General features: G+C 35.6%; 1 protein-coding gene and 1 long non-coding RNA gene across 3 annotated transcripts in view; both read right to left on the bottom strand.

The window, feature by feature from the left end:
• LOC125153636 (uncharacterized) lies at positions 1-17,639 on the bottom strand. Its single transcript, XR_007147531.1, has 3 exons — positions 16,727-17,639; positions 15,364-15,372; positions 1-12 (listed from the first exon to the last, which is right to left on the bottom strand). It is a non-coding gene; the product is annotated as an uncharacterized LOC125153636 (long non-coding RNA).
• Positions 17,640-20,152: 2,513 nt separating this feature from the next.
• LOC125153539 (zinc finger protein 420-like) overlaps positions 20,153-24,002 on the bottom strand; it is a 58,808-nt gene continuing 54,958 nt past the window's right edge. For both annotated transcript variants that reach the window (XM_047836790.1, XM_047836791.1), the window contains one exon: positions 20,153-22,627. In XM_047836790.1, coding sequence (XP_047692746.1) covers positions 20,931-22,627 — 1,697 coding nt within the window. In that variant the 3' untranslated portion in view covers positions 20,153-20,930. The remainder of the gene's footprint in view (positions 22,628-24,002) is intronic.

Raw genomic sequence — 24,002 nt, 5'->3', positions numbered from 1 at the left:
TGTGTATTAGAGCTTTGCTTCCTCCTCCCCCTCTCCCTCTTCTGTTTTTTCTGTTTTAAGTATCACTATGATTCATGGATTTTTTTTTTCCATTCAGAGTATTTTAGCTCTTCGTTATCATCATTCTTTATGTTGCTCATATTGTCTCAAATTTGGCCTCTCAAGCTGGCTCGTCTATCCTCATTTGTCTTTGAGCACTTCCTTACTTTTTGACACAGATATTCCAGACTCACATTGTACAGACCTGGAATTAGCCACTTTCTTAGAATTTTTAAGGTGATATTTTCAAATGTATGTCCTTAATAAAGTTAAGTAATTTGTGGTAAACATGCAGTGGAATGTTATACACCTGATGAACTTGAGTTTATAAAGATTATAAATTTTAAATTAACAAAAATTAATCTTAAAGCTTTACTCAGCATTATATCAGTGACATATGTCAATATTATTAATGTTTTATGTCATAAATGTGAATGGCTAGATAGATACTATTCCATTGTTCAGATTTATCACAATTTATTTGAATCATTTCTCTCTGGTGAATATGTTGAAACCATTAGCTAACAAAGCCCAGGTGTTTGATTAACAAGAATCATATTTGACAATTTTACTTGAGAAGTTGCCTTAAAAGTTCCAGTACAAGGGTGCTTGGCTGGAGTGCTTGGGTGGCTCAGTCAGTTAAGTGTCCAACTGTGCCTCAGGTCATGATCTCACAGTTCCTGAGTTCGAGCCCTGCATCAGACTCACTGCTGTCAGTGCAGAGCCTGCTTAGAATTCTCTGTCCCTCTATCTCTGTCAAAAATAAATAGGGGCGCCTGGTGGCATCCGACAGGTCATGATTTCACGTCAGGCCCTGTGCTGACAGCTCAGAGCCTGGAACCTGCTTGGGATTCTGTGTCTCCCTCTCTCTCTGTCCCTCTCCTGCTTGTGCTCTGTCTCTCTCTGCCTCAAAAATAAATAAAAACATTTTTAAAAAAATAAAAATAAATAAATAAAAACACATAAAAAATTTTTTTTAAAACAAGGGTGCTTCTCTGTCTCAATTGGTGGAGTATGTGACTCTTCATCTTGGGCTGTAAGCTCGGACCCACATTAGGTATAGAGATTACTTAAAAATAAAATCTAAAAAAAAAAAAAACCACAACCCTCCATATTGTTTAAAAAAAAAAGTTACAGTACAGTGGGGAAAATTGAGTCCACTTCAGGATGACTTACCAAAAGAATTTCGCTTCCCTCCCTCTTTTGATCTGTAGCATTCAAAGGTAGTTTCTATTAAATATTGAGTAGATACAAAAAGAACACTAATGAAATGCATGTAAGGTATAATGATTCACAATACAGCAAAAAACTGTATACCAACTACCTATTTTAAGAAAGAGAATGTTACTGTTAACTTTGAAGATCTTATTCCTTTTCCTTTCTCCTCAAATACAACAATTATCTACAATTTTGTGTTAAAATTCTGTTGCTTTTCTTTATAATTTCAACTATTCAACCCCAAAATATGTTGTTTAGCTATGCATATTTTTGAGTTTTGTATAAATATTTTTATACATTCTGTGACTTGCTTTTTTTTTGTCACTATAAGATCCTGAGATTTAGCTATATAGCTATAATTCATTTTCCTTGCTGTATGGTGGTCCGTTGTATGTCTTTATCACAGTTTTTAACTGATTCTCTATTGATAGAAATGTAGGTTGTTTCAAAATTTGATATTATACAGCTGCTATAAACATTCTTGTACATATTTACTAATGGATATGCAGAGATTTCTCTAGGGCAGAGGCTGGAAAACTTTTTCTGTAAAAGGAAATATAGGAAATATATTAGGCTTTGTAGGTCATATGGTCTCTGTCACAGCCACTCAATTTTGCCATTGTAGCATGAAAGCAGCCACGGACAGTAGGCAAGAGAATGGGTGTGGCTGTATTCCAATAAAACTTTATTTACAAAGACAGGCAGTAGTAGGATTAGCTTATGAGCTATAATTTGCCAACCACTGTTCTAGGATATCTATTAGGAATATGGTATTACTGAACATAGGATATTTGGAGCATGCAAATATCTTCAACTTTACTAGGAAATATGCAATATTTTCCAAGGGAAATTTTCCAAAAAGCCTCTCACACTCTGTCTCTCAAAAATAAATAAACATTAAAAAAATTTTTTTAGGGGCACCTGGGTGGCTCAGTTGGTTGAGCGGCTGACTTCAGCTCAGGTCATGATCTCACAGTTCATGAGTTTGAGCCCTGCATTGGGCTCTGTGATGACAGCTCAGAGCCTGAGCCTGCTTCAGATTCTGTGTCTCCCTCTCTGTCCCTCCCCTGCTCATGCTCTGTCTCTGTCTCAAAAATAAATAAACATTAAAATTTTTTTTTTAATTTTTTAAATTATTTGGGATATTTATGTTTCTTAATTTTTTTAAACATTTATTTATTTTTGAGAGACAGAGCATGAGTAGGGGAAGGGCAGAGAGAGGGAGACAGAATCTGAAGCAGGCTCCAGGCTCTGAGTTGTCAGCACAGAGCCTAAGGTGGCGCTCAAACTCACAAACCATGAGATCATGACCTGAGCTGAAGTTGGACACTTTACCGACTAAGCAGCCCAGGTGCCCTGGGGATGTTTATATTTCATATGTGCCAAACATCTAGTTTATAGCTTGTTTTTTCATTATTTAGTGATCTTTTAATAAATAGAAGCAGTCTGTTTTGGGTCACCTGGGTGGCTCACTCAGGTAAGTGGCTGACTCTTGACTTTGGCTCAGGTCATGATCCCATGGTTGTGAGATCAAGCCCCATATCCAGCTCCATGCTGGGCATGGAGCCTGCTTGAGATTCTCTCTCCCTCTGCCCCTGTCCTGCTCTTGTGCATGCATTCTCTCTCTCTCTCAAAAACAAAAACAAAAAAAATTAAAACTACTCTGTTTTAATGTCCAATTTAATTTTTCTTTATGTCTTGTAATTTTTTATGTTTTGTTTAAGAAGCTCTGCTCTAGGGGCCCCTGGGTGGCTCAGTCGGTTAAGTGTGGGACTTTGCCTCAGGTCATGATCTTGCAGTTCATGGGTTCAAGCCCTACGTTGGGCTCTGTGCTGACAGCTCAGAGCCTGGAGCTTGCTTCAGATTCTGTGTCTCCCTCTCTCTCTGCCCCTCCACCGCTCACGCTCTGTCTTATCTCTCAAAACTAAACAAACATTAAAGAAAAAAAATTATCCTCTATACCAAGGTCATAATTTCAGTTTTCTACATTATCTTCCTAAAGCTTTATAGTTTTGCCTTACACAATTTTTTTTTGTTGTAAAATCTCTTAGAATGGGGGCGCCTGGGTTGCTCAGTTGAGTGTCCAACTCTTGATTTTGGTTCAGGTCATGATTTCAGGGTAGTGAGATAAAGCCCCGTGTCAGATAGCATGGAGCTTGTTTAAGATTCTCTCTCTCTCTCTCTGCCCTTCTCCCATGCACTTCCATGCTAAAAAATAAAAATAAATAAATAATAATACAAAGATAAAAGCTCTTGGAATCAAACTCTTTCTGTAAGATAAAGAAGGGGTACAACGTGTGTGTGTATGTGTATGTGTATGTGTATGTGTACCAATTGTCTTACATTATGAAAAGGCTATCCTTTCCCCTCTTACTGACAGTAATAAACTGGTCTGTTGGGGGCACTTTTTATTCAATTCTGTGGTCAATTTATTATTCCCAGCACTATATATATGCTCTTAATTAACATAGTGTTATAATAATTTTTGGTGTATGATAATACAAAGACCTATTTGGGACCTTATTAATCCTCTTCATTATATAGCTCTTTTACTGTTCGCTTTATTTCTTATTCTTATTTCTTTGCTTTCTTTCAGTTTATTCTACAAATTTTTCTCACATTTTAAGTTGGATACTTAGGTAATTAATCTTTATACTTCTAACATAAATTCTTAAGGTTGTAACTTTTCCTTTATGTACTACTTTGGCTGCATCCTACAAATTTTGGTATGTAGTAGTCTCATCATGCACTTTTAAATTCTTCTTTTTAAATTTATGATATGATTTTTTCACCCATAAATAATTTGGAAGGATATTTCTTAAGCATATGGATTTTTTTCTAATTATTCTTTGATGGCTTATTATCTAACATAACTTTTGTGAGCACTGAAGTTGGTCTATATGAAATGAGTCTGTTGAAGGGTGTCTGGGTGGCTCAGTGGGTTGAGCATCCAACTCTTGATTTAGGCTCAGGGCATGATCCCAGGGTCATGGGACTGAGCCCTGCTTCGGCCTCCACACTGAGCGTGGAGCCTGCTTAACACTCTCTCTCTTCCTCTGCCCCTCTCCCCCACTCATACTCTTTCTCTAAAGTTAAAAAAAAATAAAATTAGTCCATTGAAATTTTTTCAGATTTGCTTTGTGGCCTAATATATGTCTGTTTTTTCTGAATATTCAATATATCTTTAAAAATAATTTGTCTTCTGCAGTTATTGTGTATATATAGTATTTTTAAAAATGTATCCATTAGGGGCGCCTGGGTGGCGCAGTAGGTTAAGCGTCCGACTTCAGCCAGGTCAGGATCTCACGGTCTGGGAGTTTGAGCCCCGCGTCGGGCTCTGGGCTGATGATGGCTCAGAGCCTGGAGCCTGTTTCCGATTCTGTGTCTCCCTCTCTCTCTGCCCCTCCCCCGTTCATGCTCTGTCTCTCTCTGTCCCCAAAATAAATAAACGTTGAAAAAAAAATGTATCCATTAGATAAAGCTTATAAGTTTTTGGTCTAAATCCTCTATAATCTTACTGATTTTTGTCTCTCATAAATCAATTAGTAAAAGAAATATGCAAAATCTCCTACTATGGTTTTGATTTTATTTTTTCCTTGTAGTTTTACTAATTTTCGTTTAAATGTGTATATTTGGTAACATAAGTTTAGAATTTATATATTCTTGGAGATGTAATCATTTCATCATTATGTACTGATCTTTTTATAATAATGCTACTATTTAAGTCTATTTTATCCAATATTAACATAGCTACATCAACTTTCTTTTATATATATTTAACGTAGGTGCCCCTACATCAACTTTCTTTTCATTAGTATTTTGACTGATGTTTTTTCAGGAGTTCCCTCATTTTCAGCCTTTCTGTGTGATTCTCTTAACGTGTCTCTTGACAATAGCATATAATTAGATTTTATTTATCCAATCAGACATTTACTGACATATTTGTATTTATTTCTACCATTTTATCACATCACTATATATGTCATATGTAACCCTTTAATGTTTCCATTTTCCCCCTTTATTCCTTCTTTTGATTGTTCCCCTCTCCCTTTATTTCCTCCTCTTTTGGAAGGTATATATTCTATTTTGGTGCCTTTGCTAAAACTTTAATTTAACAGGACATACCTGGGGCACCTAGGTGGCTCAGTCGGTTAAGCATCCAGCTTCAGCTCAGGTCATGATCTCACTGTTCATGGTTTCGAGCCCCACGTCAGGCTCTATGCTGAACAGTTCAGAGCCTGGAGACTGCTTCAGATTCTGTGTGTGTGTCTCTCTCTTTGCCCCTTCCCCCCTCGTGTTCTCTCTCTCTCTCTCAAAAATAAACATTAAAAAAAAAAAAAGAAAATAAAATTGGAGACATTCTCCAAAGACGGACTTATAGTCAGTCATCAAAAGTGTCAAGATTATAAAAGGGCAAGACTGAGAAACTTTCAGACTAAAGAAGATTAAAGAGACATGACATTTCAACACAATGTGTGATTCTGAACTGAATCCTTTAGTGCAAATGACATTATTGGCATACCTGGTGAAACTTGGATGGAATCTAATATAGATGGTAGTAATGTATTAATATTAATTTCTTGATTTTGATAATATATTGTGGTTATGTAGGGACATCTTCAGGGGTGATGTGGCATTAGGTCAGCAATTTAGTCTCAAATGGTTCAGGGAAAAAAAGCTCTTTGCACTATATTTGCAACTTTTCTGTGATTTTGAGATTTGATAGATGGATTTTTTTTTTAAGTATGGTGCAGTCTTTAAAAATATCTTGTGAGTTATACTTCTAATCTTAAAATAATTTTTAAAATTCAAATTGAAGCTCCATAGGCCATATATTGGTGCTTCCAAACAGTGAGGTTATTCTTGGCTTTTGATGGATCATAAAATCTTAAGATTGTTCCCCCATAAGGTGATTGACCTTATTTACCTGGAGATTTCTAGTGTGACTTGTCTGGAGCTACTAAGTAAGCCTGATAGTTCATGGCTTCTTTTTCACCCAGGTTGGCCATTTCAAGATTCTACTTCTCTCCCAGGAAGAAATGATCAAGTCTCAAATGAGTTTTAAATAATGTGTTTCTTTTACTTTTTTATTCTGCACTGCAGATAAAGTAGGTCACAATAATCTCAACAATAAGATGAGAAACTAAATGGATACAAATATGTCAGGAAAAAATATAAATTAGTAAGACCATGCAAAAATTGCAATTAGACTATACAGAAATAAGTTAATTTAGAATTGAGCTTTAAATTTGAATCTGACCTTCAAAGGGAAAACAAATTAGGACATAAAATTAGCAAGATTGATTACATAGTTTATGTTGTCTTCCATTTATAAAGCTAATTAATATCTCAGAGGAAAATAAACAATTTTCATGGATACAAAGTAAAGTGCTTTGCATAATTTTGAAGTTGTGGCCCATAGTTAGTCTTTCCTAAGCCTTCTTTACTTTGGTCTCAAAAAATGAAGTGTTTCTCCTCTCAAAAATATTGTATTATCTTTTCCATTCTTGATCCCATTTTTTCCTGTGTCTTCTAGGACATTTCTTCATCTGTTAATACTTAAATATATGAAATAGTTCTTTCTTTACACATTCCCCTTTCTTTACTTATGTCATTTTCCATATCCTAGGAGAAAAACAATTCTTCTATGTGTCCCTATTAGTTAATTCTGATAATAATAGAGGTTAAGTGCATAGACTTTAGAGATAAAAAGGTTTCAATCCTGGCTCCATCACTTTATGTGTGACCATGAGCAAGTTACTTAAACTGTCACTACCTTAGTTTTATCACCTAAAGATGAGTCTAAATTTTTGGATGGTGTTTTTTTTTTTTTTTTTGAGAATTAATGAGTTGTTACATATAACTTGTTTAGAGCAGTGATTGGTACTATTAAGTGTTTAATGTTTGTCAGATTTTTTCTGTCAGGAATAGTACTAACTTAGATCTTGGTGATACCTTTCTATCTCATCCCATTTGTATTATTTTTGTAAGAAAGTCCTCAAAGTATAGGATGTATGAAAGTAAGGATGCCTCACTTTCTTATTTCCATTACAAATGATTTTTTTCTTATTCTGTACTCTTTTGGAAGTTAGGTTTTTGGTTTTTTGTTATTTTGTTAGTTTTATAAGAAGGAAAGTTAAAATCTGGTCTTCATGACTTTTTTTTTTTTTTTAAGAAATTTGAAATCTCAGGGTGCCTGGGTGGCTCAGTCAGTTAAGTGTCCGACTCTTGGTTTCAGCTCAGGTCACGATCCTGCAGTTCATAAGTTCGAGCCCCATGTCAGTCTCTGTGCTGACAGCTCAGAGCCTGGAGCTTGTTTTGGTTTCTGTGTCTCCCTCTCTCTGCCCTTCCCCTGCTCACTCTGTCTCCCTCTCTCTCTCAAAAATAAATAAACATTAAAAAAATTAAAGAAAAGAAATCTGAAATCTCTTCTTTAGCTTCATAAATCCTAATAGGGATCCTTCATAGATCCTAATGGGGTTGCGGGGGAGGGGCTCGATCCCATGAACAGAGAGATCATGACCTGAGCCAAAATCAAGAGTAGGATGCTATTTTGGGATGAACACTGGGTGTTGTATGGAAACCAATTGGACAATAAATTTCATATATTGAAAAAAAAAAAAAGAGTAGGATGCTAAACTGACTGAGCTAGCCAGGCACCCCAATATATGTTAATGAATAGACTATCAACTCACCAATCCAGATTTCATTTTCAAGCTGGAGCAGAAAGAAAAGCCTTGGATTGTAGAGAAAGAAATGTTAAGATGTTCAGATAAGTGACTGACACATGTGTGAATGGTACAAAGTCACATAACAGTTGTTTAGAAGATAACACCTCTGAAATGTTTTCCAATGTTATTGTCTTAAAAGTCCCAGTCTTTTGAGTGGTAGTTGCTATAACTTCTCAGATACCTAGATGGCACTTCAATATATTTCTTATACATCAGGTCTTTCTTTTTATTGAAATTTAGGGGATTATATTCTGGATACCAAATATCCCCACTTTCTTTGCACTTTGTTTTCATGATTATTTTCCTTTTTACTTGCATTTTTATTCTTTACCTCACCTGCTTTCTTATAGTTATTTGTTTATGTATTCAGTCCTTCAGAATTCTGGTCTTACCAAAACTATTTGACACACAGTTTCATTTTTCATTTCTTTCTCATTTAACTCTTTTCATACATTGTGAAATGGCTCAGAATCATAAATTTAGAGCCATAGGCATAACTTTCATTGCCCTTTTAATGCCTATACCATACTTTAAAAAACTCTCCCATTCCACTCCCATTTTGTTATATAAGTTGCTGCCTTCCTGCCAGCCCAACTCTAGCCTTACTACCCTGTGGGGTTTTTGGTTCTTTTTTTTCTACCAGTTATCTTGTGAAATATAACAAACTATCAAAAATGCATAAAACATAAATGTATGACTTTTTTTCAAGTTTTTCAATTACAGTTAGTTAACATATAGTGTAATATTAGCTTCAGAAGTAGAATTCAGTGATAAATCACTTCTATACAACACCCAGTGCTTATCGCAACAACTGCCCTCCTTAATACCCATCACCCATTTAATCCATCCCCCCCCCACCTCCCCTCCAGCAACCCTAAGTTTGTTCTCTATAGTTAAGAGTCTGTTTTATGGTTGCTTATCTCTCTTTTTTCCCCTCTATTCATCTGTTTCATTTCTTAAATTTTACATATGAGTGAAACCATGTGGTATTTGTCTTTCTCTGACTTATTTCACTTAGCATAATACACTCTAGCTCCATTCATGCCATTGCAAATGGAACATTTCATTCTTTTTATGGCTGAGTAATATTCTGAATGTATGTATATATACATACATTCATTCATCACTCAGTGGACATTTGAGCTCTTTCCATAGTTTGGCTATTGTTGGTAATGCCGCTATAAACGTTGAGGTGCATGTGTCCGTTCAAATCAGTATTTTTGTATTCTTTGGGTAAATACTTAGTAATGCAATGGCCGGATCATAGAGCGTGGGGGATAAGCTTAGGAATCCCCCGGGGCTTACACCAATGAGTTAACAAGGCATAAAGAAATACAAAGTCATAAAATGCTCACACCCGAGTTTGGGTAAATCAGATTGGCACCCCAAGAATAGGGAGGCACAAAGGTGCCAGGATTAGGGAGGTGCAGATGCACCCCAAAATAGAGAGGGGGGTGCAGAGCCCCCAAAATAGGGAGAGGCAAAGGCCTGAAATAGAAATGTTGCAAAGGTGCCCAACACATAGGTATATGAAATAAACAAGATTAGATATTCAGGATGGAAGCACCCCCAATTTAGTACTATAGCAGAAAAGCTGCTTTCACGGGAGAATAGAGCCAAGTTAGGTAAATTGGTGAATTGGACTATGGACCGCTGCGCAGCAGGCAAAGCAGCCGGAGTGGAGATGGTTAACAAAAGAAAAGGTGCCTTGTCAACCCTGAGGTTATTCCCCCTATCTGTCTCATCCCCAGGCTAGCCAAGATAAACCAAGGTGCTGCCTCATGTCCGCTGTAAACAACCTTTCTCCTGACTGCCCAGCACCTGGATTTTGTTTTGTATTAACCTAAACCCCTAACCACGGGTATCTTCAAGACTCCTTTTTCCTCATGTCCACAGGTAAATGTTCACAGATTCATTGCCTTTTGTACACGTCCATCACCATGTTTGTAAGCCTTCTGATCCTAATAAAAATGGGGTAAGGACCCTTATTCGGGGTTCATGTCTTTTCCCAGACATTAGCCGTCTCTTGCTTTCAATCCTGCGTCCCGCTGTTTTGCTAGACTTTAGACCCAGAGTCTACGACAATAGAGTAGGTTTATTTTTAACTTTTTGAGGAACCTCCATACTGTTTTCCAGAGTGGCTGCACTAGTTTGCATTCCCACTATCAGTATAAGAGTATAACATAACAAATTATTATTAAACATCCATGTAAGCAGTATCCTGGTTAAGATACAGAACATTGCCAATTCCCCAAAAGCCCTTCAACAATGCCTTGCAATCACTATTCCAACCCTTTATCCTAAATATAACAATATCCTGATCTTTATGATCATAACTTTTTCTTTTTAGTTTCCATAGAGTGTTTTTAATTTTTCCAAATCAATTTTATTGAGGAGTAATATGCTATATTAGTTTTCCAGGAGTGCCATAACAAGGCACCACAAACTGTGTGGCTTAAACAACATAAATCATTGTCTCATAATTCTGGAGGCTACAAGTCTGATATCAAGATGTTGGCAAGGCTGGTTCCTTTTGAGGGCCATGAGGGAAGGATCAGTCCCAGTTCATGCTCCTTGGCTTGTAGATGGCTATTTTCTTCCTGTGTGTTCACATCATCTTCCCACTGTACATGTGTGTCCTAATCTATGTTTTTTGTTTTTTTTTTAAGTAAGCTCTGCACTCAATGTGGGGTCTGAACTCATGACCCCGAGATCAAGAGTTGTATGCTTTACTGACTGAGCCAGCCAGATGCCCCTGTCCTAATCTATTATTTTTTCTTTTCCTTTTTCTTTTTTAAAATAATTTATTATTTTTTTAAAATTTATATCCAAGTTAGCATATAGTGCAACAATGATTTCAGGAGTAGATTCCTTAATGCCCCTCACCCATTTACCCCATTCCCCTTCCCACAACCCCTCCAGCAACCCTCTTTCTCTATATTTGTCTCTTATGTTTTGTCCCCTTCCCGGTTTTTATATTATTCTTGCTTCCCTTCCCTTATGTTCATCTGTTTTGTATCTTAAATGTCTTAATCTATTCTTATAACAATACCAGTCACATTGAATTAGGGGCCTACCCTAATCCAGTATGATCTCATCTTAACTAATTATGTCTGCAATGACCCTATTTCCAAATAAAGTCATATTCTAAGGTGACTGGGATTACGACTTCAACCTATGGGGGTGTCTAGGTGGCTCAGTCAGTTGAGTGTCTGACTCTTGATTTTAGCTCACTACAACCTGAGACCAAAGTGGAATGTTGTTTGACTTCCTGGAGAAATCTAAATCCCAAGGGAAGGGTTGACTAGTGCTGCTTTTCCATCAGCCAACAATCTCAGAGTGTATCCAGAATAAGAATGCATGAATGTTTCCCAAGGACCAGATGTGGCCCTAGGTCTAATAAAGGAAAGCCACTTAGAGAATTGAATAAACTTTAGCATAGAGAATCTAGAAGTATTATTAAAATCCTAAGGGCTGGAGATACATTTGTCTGAATCAAAGGAACTGTAGGGGCACCTGGGTGACTCAGTGGTTGAGCGTCCTACCCTTGACTTCGGGTTGTGGTCCTGGGGTTGTGGGATCAAGCCCCGTGTCGGGCTCTGTACTGAGCATGGAACCTACATGAGATTCTCTCCCTCTGCCCCCCATCTCTAAAATAAAAAATAATAAAACAATTTTTAAAAGGAACTGCAAGTTCCCAACTGCTGGCTGTTCTCCAACGAATGCACAAAAGCATTCCATTAGGTAGTCATCTATAAATATCTGCCAATTGCAGATAATCACAATGTTGAATCACAGTTTCAGTCAAGTAAGAAATTACCTGAACCCTTTTGCTTATTTTAGGTCTAATCTTGAAGAGATCAGAAATTAACACCATTTGCAACATGATAGATCTAGAGAGTGTTATGCTAAGCGAAATAAGTCAGTCAGAGAAGGGCAAAAACCATATGATTACACTCATATGTGGAATTTAAGAAACAAAATAAACAGTCATGGGGGAAAAAGAGAGGAAAACCAAGAAACCAACTTTTAGTAACTATAGAGAACAAACTGATGGTTGCCAGAGGGGAGGTGGAGGGGGTAATGGGCTAAATAGGTGGTGGGGATTAAGGAGTGCACTTGATGATAAGCATCACATGTTGTATATAAATGTTGAATCACGAAAGTGTACACCTGAAACTAATACTCCACTGTATGCTAACCAACTGGAATTTAAACAAAAACCTAAAAAAAAAAACAACTAGTTAGCCAACTAAGTGATGAGTAAAAGTACTACCATGGTAAAGACAAGTTATTTCTATCACTCTCCTTCCCTGATGGAGACTGCAACAGACTGAAATATAATTAAGGAGAAGCCTCAAAAGATAAAGTTTTGAAGTCTTCATATACTGGATTGCCTAAGAATGACTGAAACCAATGAGTTCCCATGTTTCATCTGTTGGAAGAACCAACCTCAGTGAATTCACTGAATAAATTTAAGTGGGCACCAGGCAATAAAAACAGTTGCCAAGGATCCAACCTATTAATTAGCTGCACACAGTAAAGAGGCAGTACAGAAAAGTGGTTAAGTGTACAGACTTGAAGCAGACTACTCCAAGTTGAACTATAAAAACTTCTATTTTCTCAGATCCAGTAAGACAGTACTATATGTGGAAAAGTATTGCCAGCAATATTGTGCTTCATTACGAAAACAGAGTTGCTATCATTTTCATAAGTATCTCCACAGTTTGGTCTGAATCATGGCTCTGCCACTGTAGCTTTGCAAACTTGGCCAAGTTATTTTATTTCCTTGTGCCTCACTTTCCTCACCTAAAATGGAGATAACAATTTCTACATACAGGTGGTGTGAGGATTCAGTAAGTTTATATACAAATGGTAAGTAGACATGTTCTAAGGAATATTGTCTGGCACTATAAACATTCTATAAATGATAACCATTATACATTCCAGGATATCTTGTGGTAAGAATTCCATACATGATCTCTTTTTAACCAGATTCAACTACCCAAAACAGGAAACTAGTGTGCACTGTGAGTCACACGTAGGGAGATTACACCTATCAACACAGTGGCAACAGTCTCTGATTCTCATTGGCTGAAACCCTGGTAGAGCCAGTTCTCAGAATCATGGGGACTGAGTGGCAGGGGTAGAGACAATGGTTTTTCCACTAGCCCAATGATATGTTCCAAGATTTCTCTTGGTTTTACTGTCCTTGATCCTTTGCCCTCACCTTCACACCTGAGATTCTGAAAACTATCCTTTAATAAACCCCTTTCTACTTAAACTAGCTATAACTCTGCTGTGGATTAAAAACTTTGACAGGAGAAACAGATAAACTGTAACACATATGTAATGGAATATTAGTCCAGACACAAAAATAAAGTTTATTTGTATATCTCAGCCTGAATAGGTCTCAAAAATAAATAAGGAAATTTATGGAAAGGTAGTATCATTTGAGGAAATTATAAACTATGCAAAATAACATGTTGATAGGTACACATACATTATCTCTCATGATTTGAACATGTATTATCCAAATATTCAGTGTTTAAAATTTTTTACCCCACATGCACCATCTGAATAAAAAACCTCTCAATAATTAATCTTAATTCTCATACTATGTAAAAAGTTTAAATTGAAGCAAGTCTGGGTGATAGGATGGAGAGTATTGTGGTCACATCTCGGCCAACCTAATTGATTTTGTTTGTTTCAGACTTCTATTTCTGTTTAAACTTGTTCACTATCACTATCATTTCTCCAAGCATGTAGCCCTTTATAGGTTTCAATTCACTTCCACTATGTGTTCAGGAGCACTACCAACATTTAATTTAGAGTATTTTTTACATTATATCTTTGTTGGGTTTCATTAGAGAACATGCCCCTTGTGTTATAAAAGAAAAACATGATTGAATTTCTTTTGTTAAAGAATTATATGTTTAGGGGCACCTGGGTGGCTCAGTTGGTCAAGCGTCCGACTTCGGCTTTTGTCATGATCTCAGTTTGTGAGTTCGAGCCCTGCATTGGGCTCTGTGCTAACAGCTCAGAGCCTGGAGGCTGCTTCAGATTCTGTGTCTCCTCCTCTCTCTGCCCCTCCCATGCTCATGCTCTGTCTCTGTCTCTCAATAAGAAATAAATGTTAAAAAAAAAAAAAAAAAGAATCACGTGTTTAAATGCTTTATGTTCATGAGAAGTTTTTAGTGGATTATTTTATAGATGATAAAGAGTATCTTAGTTGCATTAAGAAAAGTGGAGTTTGGGAATGAGATAAATACACAGTACTAAGAAATGGCTCCTACCACTTCAAAATTACCCATCCAGAGGCACCTAGGTGGCTCAGTTGAGCATCTCTCTCTCTCTTTTTTAAAAGTGTTTATTTATTTTGAGAGAGAGACAAAGTGTGAGCAGGGAAGGGAAGAGAGAGAGGGAGACACAGAACCCAAAGCAGCATTCAGGCTCTGAGCTATTAGCACAGAGCCCAATGCAGGGCTCAAACCCACATACTGTGAGACCACGACCTGAGCTGAAGTCAGAGGCTTAACCATCTGAGCCACCCAGGCGCCCCAAACATCTGATTCTTACTTTTGGCTCAGGTCATGATCCCAGGGTTGTGGATTGAGCCCCACTTTGGGCTCTGCACTGAGCATGGAGCCTGTTTAAGATTCTCCCTCTCTCTCTCTCTCCCCCTTCCTCATGTGCTCTCTAAAATAAAATAGTTTGAAAAAATAAAAATTAGCCATCCAACACATTTAGGGAATAAATTAGATCTGGAAAAGTGATAGATACCTGTATATGGGCTAGAATTATACACACTAAATCTATAGGGGTACCTGGGTGGCTCAGTCCGTTGAGCATCTGACTTTGGCTCTGGTCATTATTTTGCAGTTGGTGGGTTGGAGACCCACATGGGGCTCACTGCTGTCAGCATGGAGCCTGCTCTGGATCCTCTGTCTCTCTTTGCACCTCCTCCACTCATCCTCTCTCAAAAATGAATAAACATACATACATACATACATACATAAATAAATAAATAGATAAATCTATAATAGGGCTGCCTCAGGAAAAGGTTTGAGAAACAATGGGTCTTTGACATTCGTAGTTAATGTTTCATATATTTACTATAAAAATATGAAGCAAACATATATGTTAACATGTATTAATTTTACATAATACATGAGAACCTTGTCGCATTTTCTTAACTATTCAAAAGAATTTATCCATCCCATTCATTGCATACTAATCAGAAAGTTAAAAATTATTATATATACCATGGAAAGGTCTAGTAGTCACTACCTTAATCAGTGAACAAATTTAGCAGTACCAATACTAGGACAACTTATTTTACTTATATAATTATATTTAATACTTTATATTCTACACAGTGTATCTTCTGCTATAGTAAGTACATATCATCATTCTATTTATTTTTTACCAAAACTGCTTCTCCTGCATTTATTCATGAGGAAATAGACAAATTTTGAAAGTTGGACATTCTGCTAAGCCTAGATTCTAAAAATGGTAGTGTCTAAAAGAATGAGATGAGATGAGAGCCTCGATCAGATCCTTGTTTGGAAAAACATTTCATAAGCCAGTTTTGAGATAATTTGGGAACTTATGGAATTATTTTTAATTTTCTAATATAGTGCTCTTATAATTAAGACAATCTCCTTATTTTTAGATTATGCATGAAGTATTTAGGAGTGAAATGTAACTCCTAATAAAGTAGGAGTAATAAAATAAAAATAACTCCATATAAAATTAATAAAGATGTGGCAGGATGTTAACAACTAAGTCAACCTAGGATGTGATGGATAGTCATTGCACTATTATTTTAGCTTTCCTGTAGTTTTATAAACCTTCAATAGAAAAATTTGGGGGGAAATTTAGCTTAAAAAGGCTTTAAAATACAAAAAATATTAGAAGATATTTAGGAAAATGTGAATAATCTTGGGGTATATGTAGGAAACACTCTATGTAGATTATATTTCATTCCATAAAAGTAAAAATAAAATCTATTACAAAGGATATATTAAAAAACAAGACAGACTGAAAAATTATTTTTACAACACATATAATAAAGATAATAGTCATAAACACAAAAAACTTCTACAAATTAATGAAAGAAAAAAATACAATAGAAATTGCGCAGACTATCAATAGGTAATTTACAGAAAATTCATATGGCTCGTAAGCAGATGATATCATGCTCAATCTACCCAATATTTAAATAAATTCAAATTAAAGCAATGACATATTTTTCATCAGAAAGACTGACAAAGAGCACCAAATGCTGTTAAATTGTGGGAAAATGAAAATGGGCAACTCAAACAGTGTTGATGGACTGAATGTACTATATCTGGAAAGTAATGTTACTAGCTATTGTAATAAAAAAAAATACACATACTACCTGATGTAAGAATCTATCTTACAGAAATAAAAACATATATATGCAAGTATTTATGTATAAAGGTATTTATTGACAATTGTCTAACGCAACAAGGAAGTGGAAACAATATAAACATTCATCAATAAACAATATGAACATATAATACTTCTACATACGTAGTATTCTGTAGCTACTAACACTAAAATGAGTAAGTTAGATTTATATGTACCTGGAAAGATGTCCATGATGTATTTTATAGGAAAAGTCACAGTTTGATGTCCATATAGTGATCCTTTTTAAATATATAAATATCCACAAACAACCATGAAAAAAAGAACCATATATAAACATGTACATTTCAGCATACAGAAAGCTACAGAAAAGTATTAATGAGGCTTCTAACATGTTAGTTTAGGAAGCCATATTTTCTTTTTCCTTTATGTATATTTGCTATAATTTCTCATTTTGGAGGTAATTGCATTATGTAATTTCAGAAGGCAATTCAGTCCAATATGATAAGAAAAACTACATAAAAATATAAGTTTAATTTCTAACATTTCCTTTGAGAATAAGTAAAAAAGCATTAGAAGTAGAGAACAAAGTAATGGCACCATGGTCCACTTGACCATCTTTATTCTTCTATTTGTTATACCATTTACCTCAAAAAAAAACCCTCTAATTCTGAAAGCTTGATTTATGGACTAGATATATCAGTGATAAAGCCATTTATTTTATTACCATGCTTCTAAAATCCCACAAACCTGTTTTCTTGTTTTTTGTTTTCAATATCTCATTAAGTTGAACTAAGAAGTGGGGTATAGGGAAGAGTAAGAAAGGACTGTGAAGGAAGATCATTACATAGAGGGATTTCCCTTTTTTAAAAGGACAAGGGTCCCATATGTAGAAGAAGAATGTGACTGGTTTACCGAGAAAGCAACTTGCTCTCTCATAAACTTAGTGGGCCTCAAGCTATAATGTTTTAGAATTTCCACCCCTGAGATTATTTCTTTCAGCTAGAGCAGTGTTTACAAAAATAGTTCACATGCAAAAGATATTAATAGGCATTATAAGAAGGGACTTATGGTCAAGTAAGTTTGGCACATGATGAGTTGAAGTTTTAAAAAGCTGCTTTACTACAATATTTATTACAGCCCTGATGAAATAAAATGAACTTATTGCTTCAAAAAGACCTTGAGAAACTTAACAGAAGACCATGGGGGAAGGGAAGGAGAAAAAAATAGTTACAAACAGAGAGGGAGGGAGGCAAACTACAAGAAACTCTTAAATACAGGGAACAAACTGAGGATGGACAGGGGTGGGGGGAGAGGGAAAATGGGTGATAGGCATTGAGGAGGGCACTTGTTGGGATGAGCATTGGGTGTTGTATATAAGTCAATCTGACAATAAATTATATTTTAAAAAAGTGATGTGAAATATGCCATGATTTACAGGCTTGTTTGATCACACAGTCTTTCTTTCTAATATCATCTGAGTTCTAGCATTACTTGAAATGACTACAGGAAATTTTAGGCTAACATATTATCTGTGGAATTAAATTAACATAGAGATATGGTCCTTAGTAAAAGGATTCAAAACAAATCGTTTTAAAGTAGCACATGCTATATTACTTTTACATCATTATAAAAATATTTTTCATGAGACATCCTATAGAGGCACCTGGGTGGCTCAGCTGGTTAAGCTTCTGATTCTTGATTTCGGCTCAGGTCATGATCCCAGGTCATAGGATCAAGCCCCATGTTGGGCTCCACACTGAGCACGGAGCCTGCTTAAGATTCACTCTCTCTCCATCTGCTCTCCACCCTGCTCATACACTCTCTAAAATAAAAAAGAAAACACATCCTATAAAATGACAATAATCAAGGTAGTGTAATATTGGCAGAGGGATAGATACATAGATCAATGGAATAGAAGAGAAAACCCAGAGGTAAGATATACACAAATACACTCAATAGATTTTTGACAGAGGCACAACGGCAATTTAATGGAGGAAACACAGACTTTTCAGCAAATGGTGCTAAAGTAAATGGACATCCATAAGCCAAAACAAACTAAGAAAGAACACCTAGCTAAAGCATACAATATACATGAAAAGTTAACTCAAAATGTATCACAGACTTATGTGTAAAACATAAAATCATGAAAAATTTATGCAAAAACATAGGAAAAAAGTCTTCAGGATCTGGGCTAGGCAAAGAATCCTTAGATTTGACAGCAAAGCAAGATCCATAAAAGGAAAAACTGGTAAAGCAGACCTTATCAAAATTGACAACTTTTGCTCTCCAAAAGACCCTCTTAAAGGGGTGCCTGAGTGGCTCAGTCGGTTAAGTGTCTGACTCTTGACATTGGCTCAGGTCATGATCTCATGGTTTGCAGGATCAAGCCCCACGTGGGGCTCTGCACTGATAGTGCTGAGCCTGCTTAGGATTCTGTGTCTCCCCTCTCTCTGTTCCTCCCCTGCTTGCACACACACACACTCTCTCTGTCTCTCTCAAAACAAATAAACAAACAAAAACCCTTAAAAAAAAAAGGAAAAAAAGATAAGCTACGCACCTGGAAAAATATTTGCAAACCACATAACAAAGGACTACTATCATCTAGAATACAGAAAATACTCTTTCAAAACCTAGGAGTGAAAAATAAAACAATTCAAAAATGACTAAAAGACACAAACAGGCATTTCACCAAAACAGATATACAGATGCCAAGCACATGAAAAGGTGTTCACCATCATTAGCCATTAGGGAAATTCATATTAAGACCACAAAGAGACATCACCATACCTAACATGAGGGCTAAAACAAAAAGTGATGACAACACCAAATGCTGAAACACTGGGTTACTCATATGCTCCTGGTGTAAATGTAAAATGGTAAAGCAATTTTAGAAAATACTTTGTCCATTTCTTGTATGAGAAAACGTGACTTTTGTGTAAGGCCAAGAAATTGTACTCTTAGGCATTTATACCAGAGAAATGGAAATTTACATTCACATAAAAATCTATACACAAATGTTCATAAATAGCTTCATTTGTAACACCTAAAAAGTTATTTTTTTCCTTAAGGTTTCCTTCTAGTAAGAATTTTAATGTTCAGAATGAGGTACAACCTCACATTAATTATATGAGGAAGTTCTGCTCCAAAATCATTTATCTGATGATTAGTAAGAATGATAAAAGATTTACCTTATGTACTGTATTTGAAAAGTCTTCCTCTCATTTGAATTCTATAATAGTATACAATTAAAATACTGAAAAAAGGAAACCTCCCTGCACTGTCGGTGGGAATGTAAATTGATGCAACCACTGTGGAAAATATATGAAGTTTCCTCAAAAAATTAAAAATAGAAATACCATACTATCTAGTAATTCCACTACTTCAGTATTTACCCAAAGGAAATGAAAACACTGATTTGAAAAGATATATGCACCCCAATGTTTATTGCATTATTTACAATAGCTAAGATATGGAAGCAACCTAAATATCCATCAACAGGTGAATAAAGAAGATGTAGTATGTATATACAATGTAATATTACTCAGCTATAAAAAAAATGAGATCTTGCCATTTGCAACAATATGGATAGACTTAAAGGACATTATGCTGAGTGAAATAAGTCAGAGAAAGACAAATACCATCTGATTTCACTTAATCTGGGATCTAAAACACAAAAATAGAAATATAATCATAAATACAGAGAACTGGTGGTTGCCAGAGGGGAGGGGGTTTGGAAGATGGATGAAATAGGTGAAGGGGATTAAGAGGTACAAACTTCCAGTTATAAAATCAATCTATCAATAAATTAATTAAATAAACAAATCATAGGGATGAAAAGTACAGCATATGGAGTATAGTCAATAATACTGCAATAATGTGGTATTGTGACAGATGGTAATGACACTTATTTTGGTCAGTATTGAGTAAAGTACAGAATTGTCAAATCACTATGATATATACCTGAAATTAAAATAACATTGTATGTCAACTATACTTCAATTAAAAAAAAAAATAAAATGATTCTTGAGCCCAGAAGGAAACAATTTTAAAATACTGAAAAAACACAATTACAGTAATAACTAATATTTATTTAATATAAACTATGTATTACACATTGCTTTAAGTCTTTTTATGTATTTGCATCTTTAAATCATTATAATGAGAGTGATTTTAATGTTTTATAAATGAAAAAACTAAAGCAAACAGGGGTTAACTAGCTTTTTCCAAAGGAATACATGTGTAGTAAATGGTGGAGTTCAGATCATGCTGAACAAGAGAATGATGCCAAACAAGAAAACCCTACATTTTATGGTTGTGCTCTTGTATAAATTCACCAATGTCTAACAAAGATTGAAAAATGATGGAAACTGATTCTCCATTATATTACACTAGCCTCTCTCTGTTTGAATTTTCTGATAGAGTTACCTATGGATGAAAGTAAAAAAGGATTCCCACTTTCATAATCTGAATTTTCTGATATTCCAAAGCTGAGTATCAATGAGCAATCAAAGGATTTAATAAATTTATATTTTCATAAAGTTTTTCTCAATTATGAAGTTTATGATGTTGAGTGAGGTGTGAATTACGTCTGAAGTCCTTACCACATTCGTTACATTTATAAGGCTTCTCACCAGAATGAATTCTCTGATGTTGAGTAAGTTGTGAGCCACGATTAAAGGCCTTCCCACATTCATTACATTTGTATGGTTTCTCACCAGTATGAATTCTCTGATGCTGAGTAAGATGTGAACCACGAATAAAGGCTTTCCCACATTCATTACACTCATAGGGCTTCTCACCAGTATGAACTCTCTGATGGTAAGTCAGCTGTGAGCCACGAATAAAAGCCTTACCACATTCTTTACATTCATATGGCTTCTTACCAGAATGAGAAATCTGATGTAAAGTAAGTTGTGAGGCACAAATAAAGATCTTCCCACACTGCTTACATTCATAGGGATTCTCACCTGTATGAATTCTCTGATGCTGAGTCAGTTGTGAGCTATAAATAAAGGCCTTCCCACACTCTTTACATTCATAGGGTTTTTGACCAGTATGAATCCTCTGATGCTGAGTAAGATGTGAGCCACGAATAAAGGCTTTCCCACATTCCTTACATTCAAAAGGTTTTTCACCAGTGTGAATTTTTTGATGTTCAGTAAGTTGTGAGCCACGAATAAATGACTTCCCACATTCTTGACATTCATAGGGTTTCTCTCCAGTGTGAATCCTCTGGTGTCGAATAAGCTGTGAGCCATAGTTAAAAGCCTTCCCACACTGCTTACATTCATGTGGTTTCTTACCTGTATGAATCCTCTGATGTTCGGTAAGTTGTGAGCCACAAATAAAGGACATTTCACAGTCTTTACATTTATAGGGCTTTTCACCAGTATGAAGTCTGTGATGCAGGGTAAGCTGTGATCCATAACTAAAGGCTTTCCCACATTTCTTACATTCATAGGGTTTCTCACCCGTATGAATTCTCTGATGTTCAGTAAGTTGGGAGCCACGAATAAAGGCCTTTCCACATTCTTTACATTGATAGGGTTTCTCTGCAGTATGAACTCTCTGGTGGTAAGTAAGTTGAGAACCACGAAAAAAGGCCTTACCACATTCATTACATTCATAGGGTCGTTCACCAGTATGAATTCTTTGATGCTGGGTAAGGTGAGAGCCACGTATAAAGGCCTTCCCACACTCTTTACATTTATAAGGTTTCTCCCCAGTATGAATTCTTTGATGATAAGTAAGCTGTGAGGCACAAATAAAGGCTTTTCCACATTCCTTACATTCATAGGGTTTCTTAACAACATGAACTCTCTGATGGTAAGTAAGTTCTGAACCCCGAATAAAGGCCTGTCCACATTCTTTACATTCATAGAATTTTTCATCAGAATGAGCTTTCTGATGTTCAGTCAGTTGAAAGCCATGGATAAAGTATTTTCTGCATGCTTCACATTCATAGGACTTCTCAGGAAAATTAATTCTTTGTTTTAACATAAGGGATGCAGTCTGGCTAAAATTGGGGATTCCTTTACAAGTGATTAGTAGTTGCTTGAAAAATCCCTCTTTATTTCCCAATTGGCTTTCAAACTGGTCTTTGCATTCCCTATCATCTTGAAGACTTTTACAATCACACTTAAGTCTTGTAAGCTGTTCTATGATCTCCCACTGAGATGATTCTATTTCATAAATTCCTTTTGTTGAGAACAGCTTTTTGGTCTCACATCTGGATTCCCAGGCTATAAGGTAAAAAGAAAGAAAATGTTATTTTCATATTCCTTGAAAAATGAAATTTCTAAGGTAGAAACAGTAGACTCAAATTGAGTATCATAGTCATAAGATGTCAATGGAACCAATGGAACAGAAAAGAAAAATCCAGAAACAATTATAAGTGCAAATTTAGTACATAATAAAAGCTGGCAGCTCAAATCAGTAGGAAAAACATGAACTCTTTTTAATAAATGAAATTGGTAAACATACAGATAAACACATCAAAAAAAGAAAACTGGATTAATTCTGCATATCTTACAGCTGGATAAATTCCAAATGGATCAGACATCCATATTTACAGGAATGAAAACATACATATATTGGAATAAAATTTGGGGGACTTCTTCTATAAACTAGGAATGGGGAAGACTTTCCTAGTCATAATTTGATAAAAATGACTGCACTATGGTTAAAGAAAAAAGAAAGGTTGGCATGTCAAAAACACGGTTAAGGTTAGGTTAAGTAAAATGACAAACTTGGAAAAAATATTTGCCAGGTTGCAATATCCCTAATATATAAACAGTTTCTAAAATTAGACTAGAAAAAAAAGACTACCATATAAAACTGGGCACCAACACTATGTAAAAATAGTCTAAGAAAATGGGACAGTTGATAGAAAAGTAATGTAAGTAGCTTTTAACCATATGAAAATATACTCAACTTTGCTCATAAGATAAATGCAAATTAAAGCTAAACAGAGGTGAAGATATGAAGAAATTGGAATCCTCACAGCTTGCTGATGGGAATGTAAAATGGTACAGCTGCTTTGTAAAACAATTTTGTACTTCCTCAAAAAGTTAACATAGTTTCCATATTACCATGCAATTTTACTCCCAGTTATATGCCCAAGAGAAGTGTCCAACATAGAGTTCCCACATAACCCAAAAATCCACTCATAAGTATAGAGCCAAGAGAATTGAAAACATATCTATATAAAAACACAAAAACAATGTCCATAACAGCATTAATCATAATAAGCATAAGGTGGAAACAAGTCACTCATTAATTGATGAATGGGTAAAAATGTGGTGTATCCTTACAATAGAATATTTGGCAATAAAAATATTGACACATGCTACAATATGAATAAACTTTGAAAATATTATGCTTAGTTAAAAAAGCTAGTCACAAAAGACCACATATTGTATGACTTCTTTTATATGAATTATCCAAAGTAGGCGAATCCACATAGACAGAAACATCAGTAGCTGAACAGGGCTGGGGGATGGACAGAGACACAGAGTATCTTGCTACTACAAGATATTGGATTTCTTGCTGGAGTGATAAAAATGTCCTCAAATTGTGATGGCTATATGAGACTGTTAATATAATAAAAGTCATCAC

The sequence above is a fragment of the Prionailurus viverrinus genome, chromosome E2, assembly GCF_022837055.1.
Source record: "Prionailurus viverrinus isolate Anna chromosome E2, UM_Priviv_1.0, whole genome shotgun sequence".
Taxonomy (NCBI): Eukaryota; Metazoa; Chordata; class Mammalia; order Carnivora; family Felidae; genus Prionailurus; species Prionailurus viverrinus.
The sequence above is the reverse complement of the archived record's forward strand: the minus strand, read 5'-3'. Positions and strand labels throughout refer to the sequence as shown.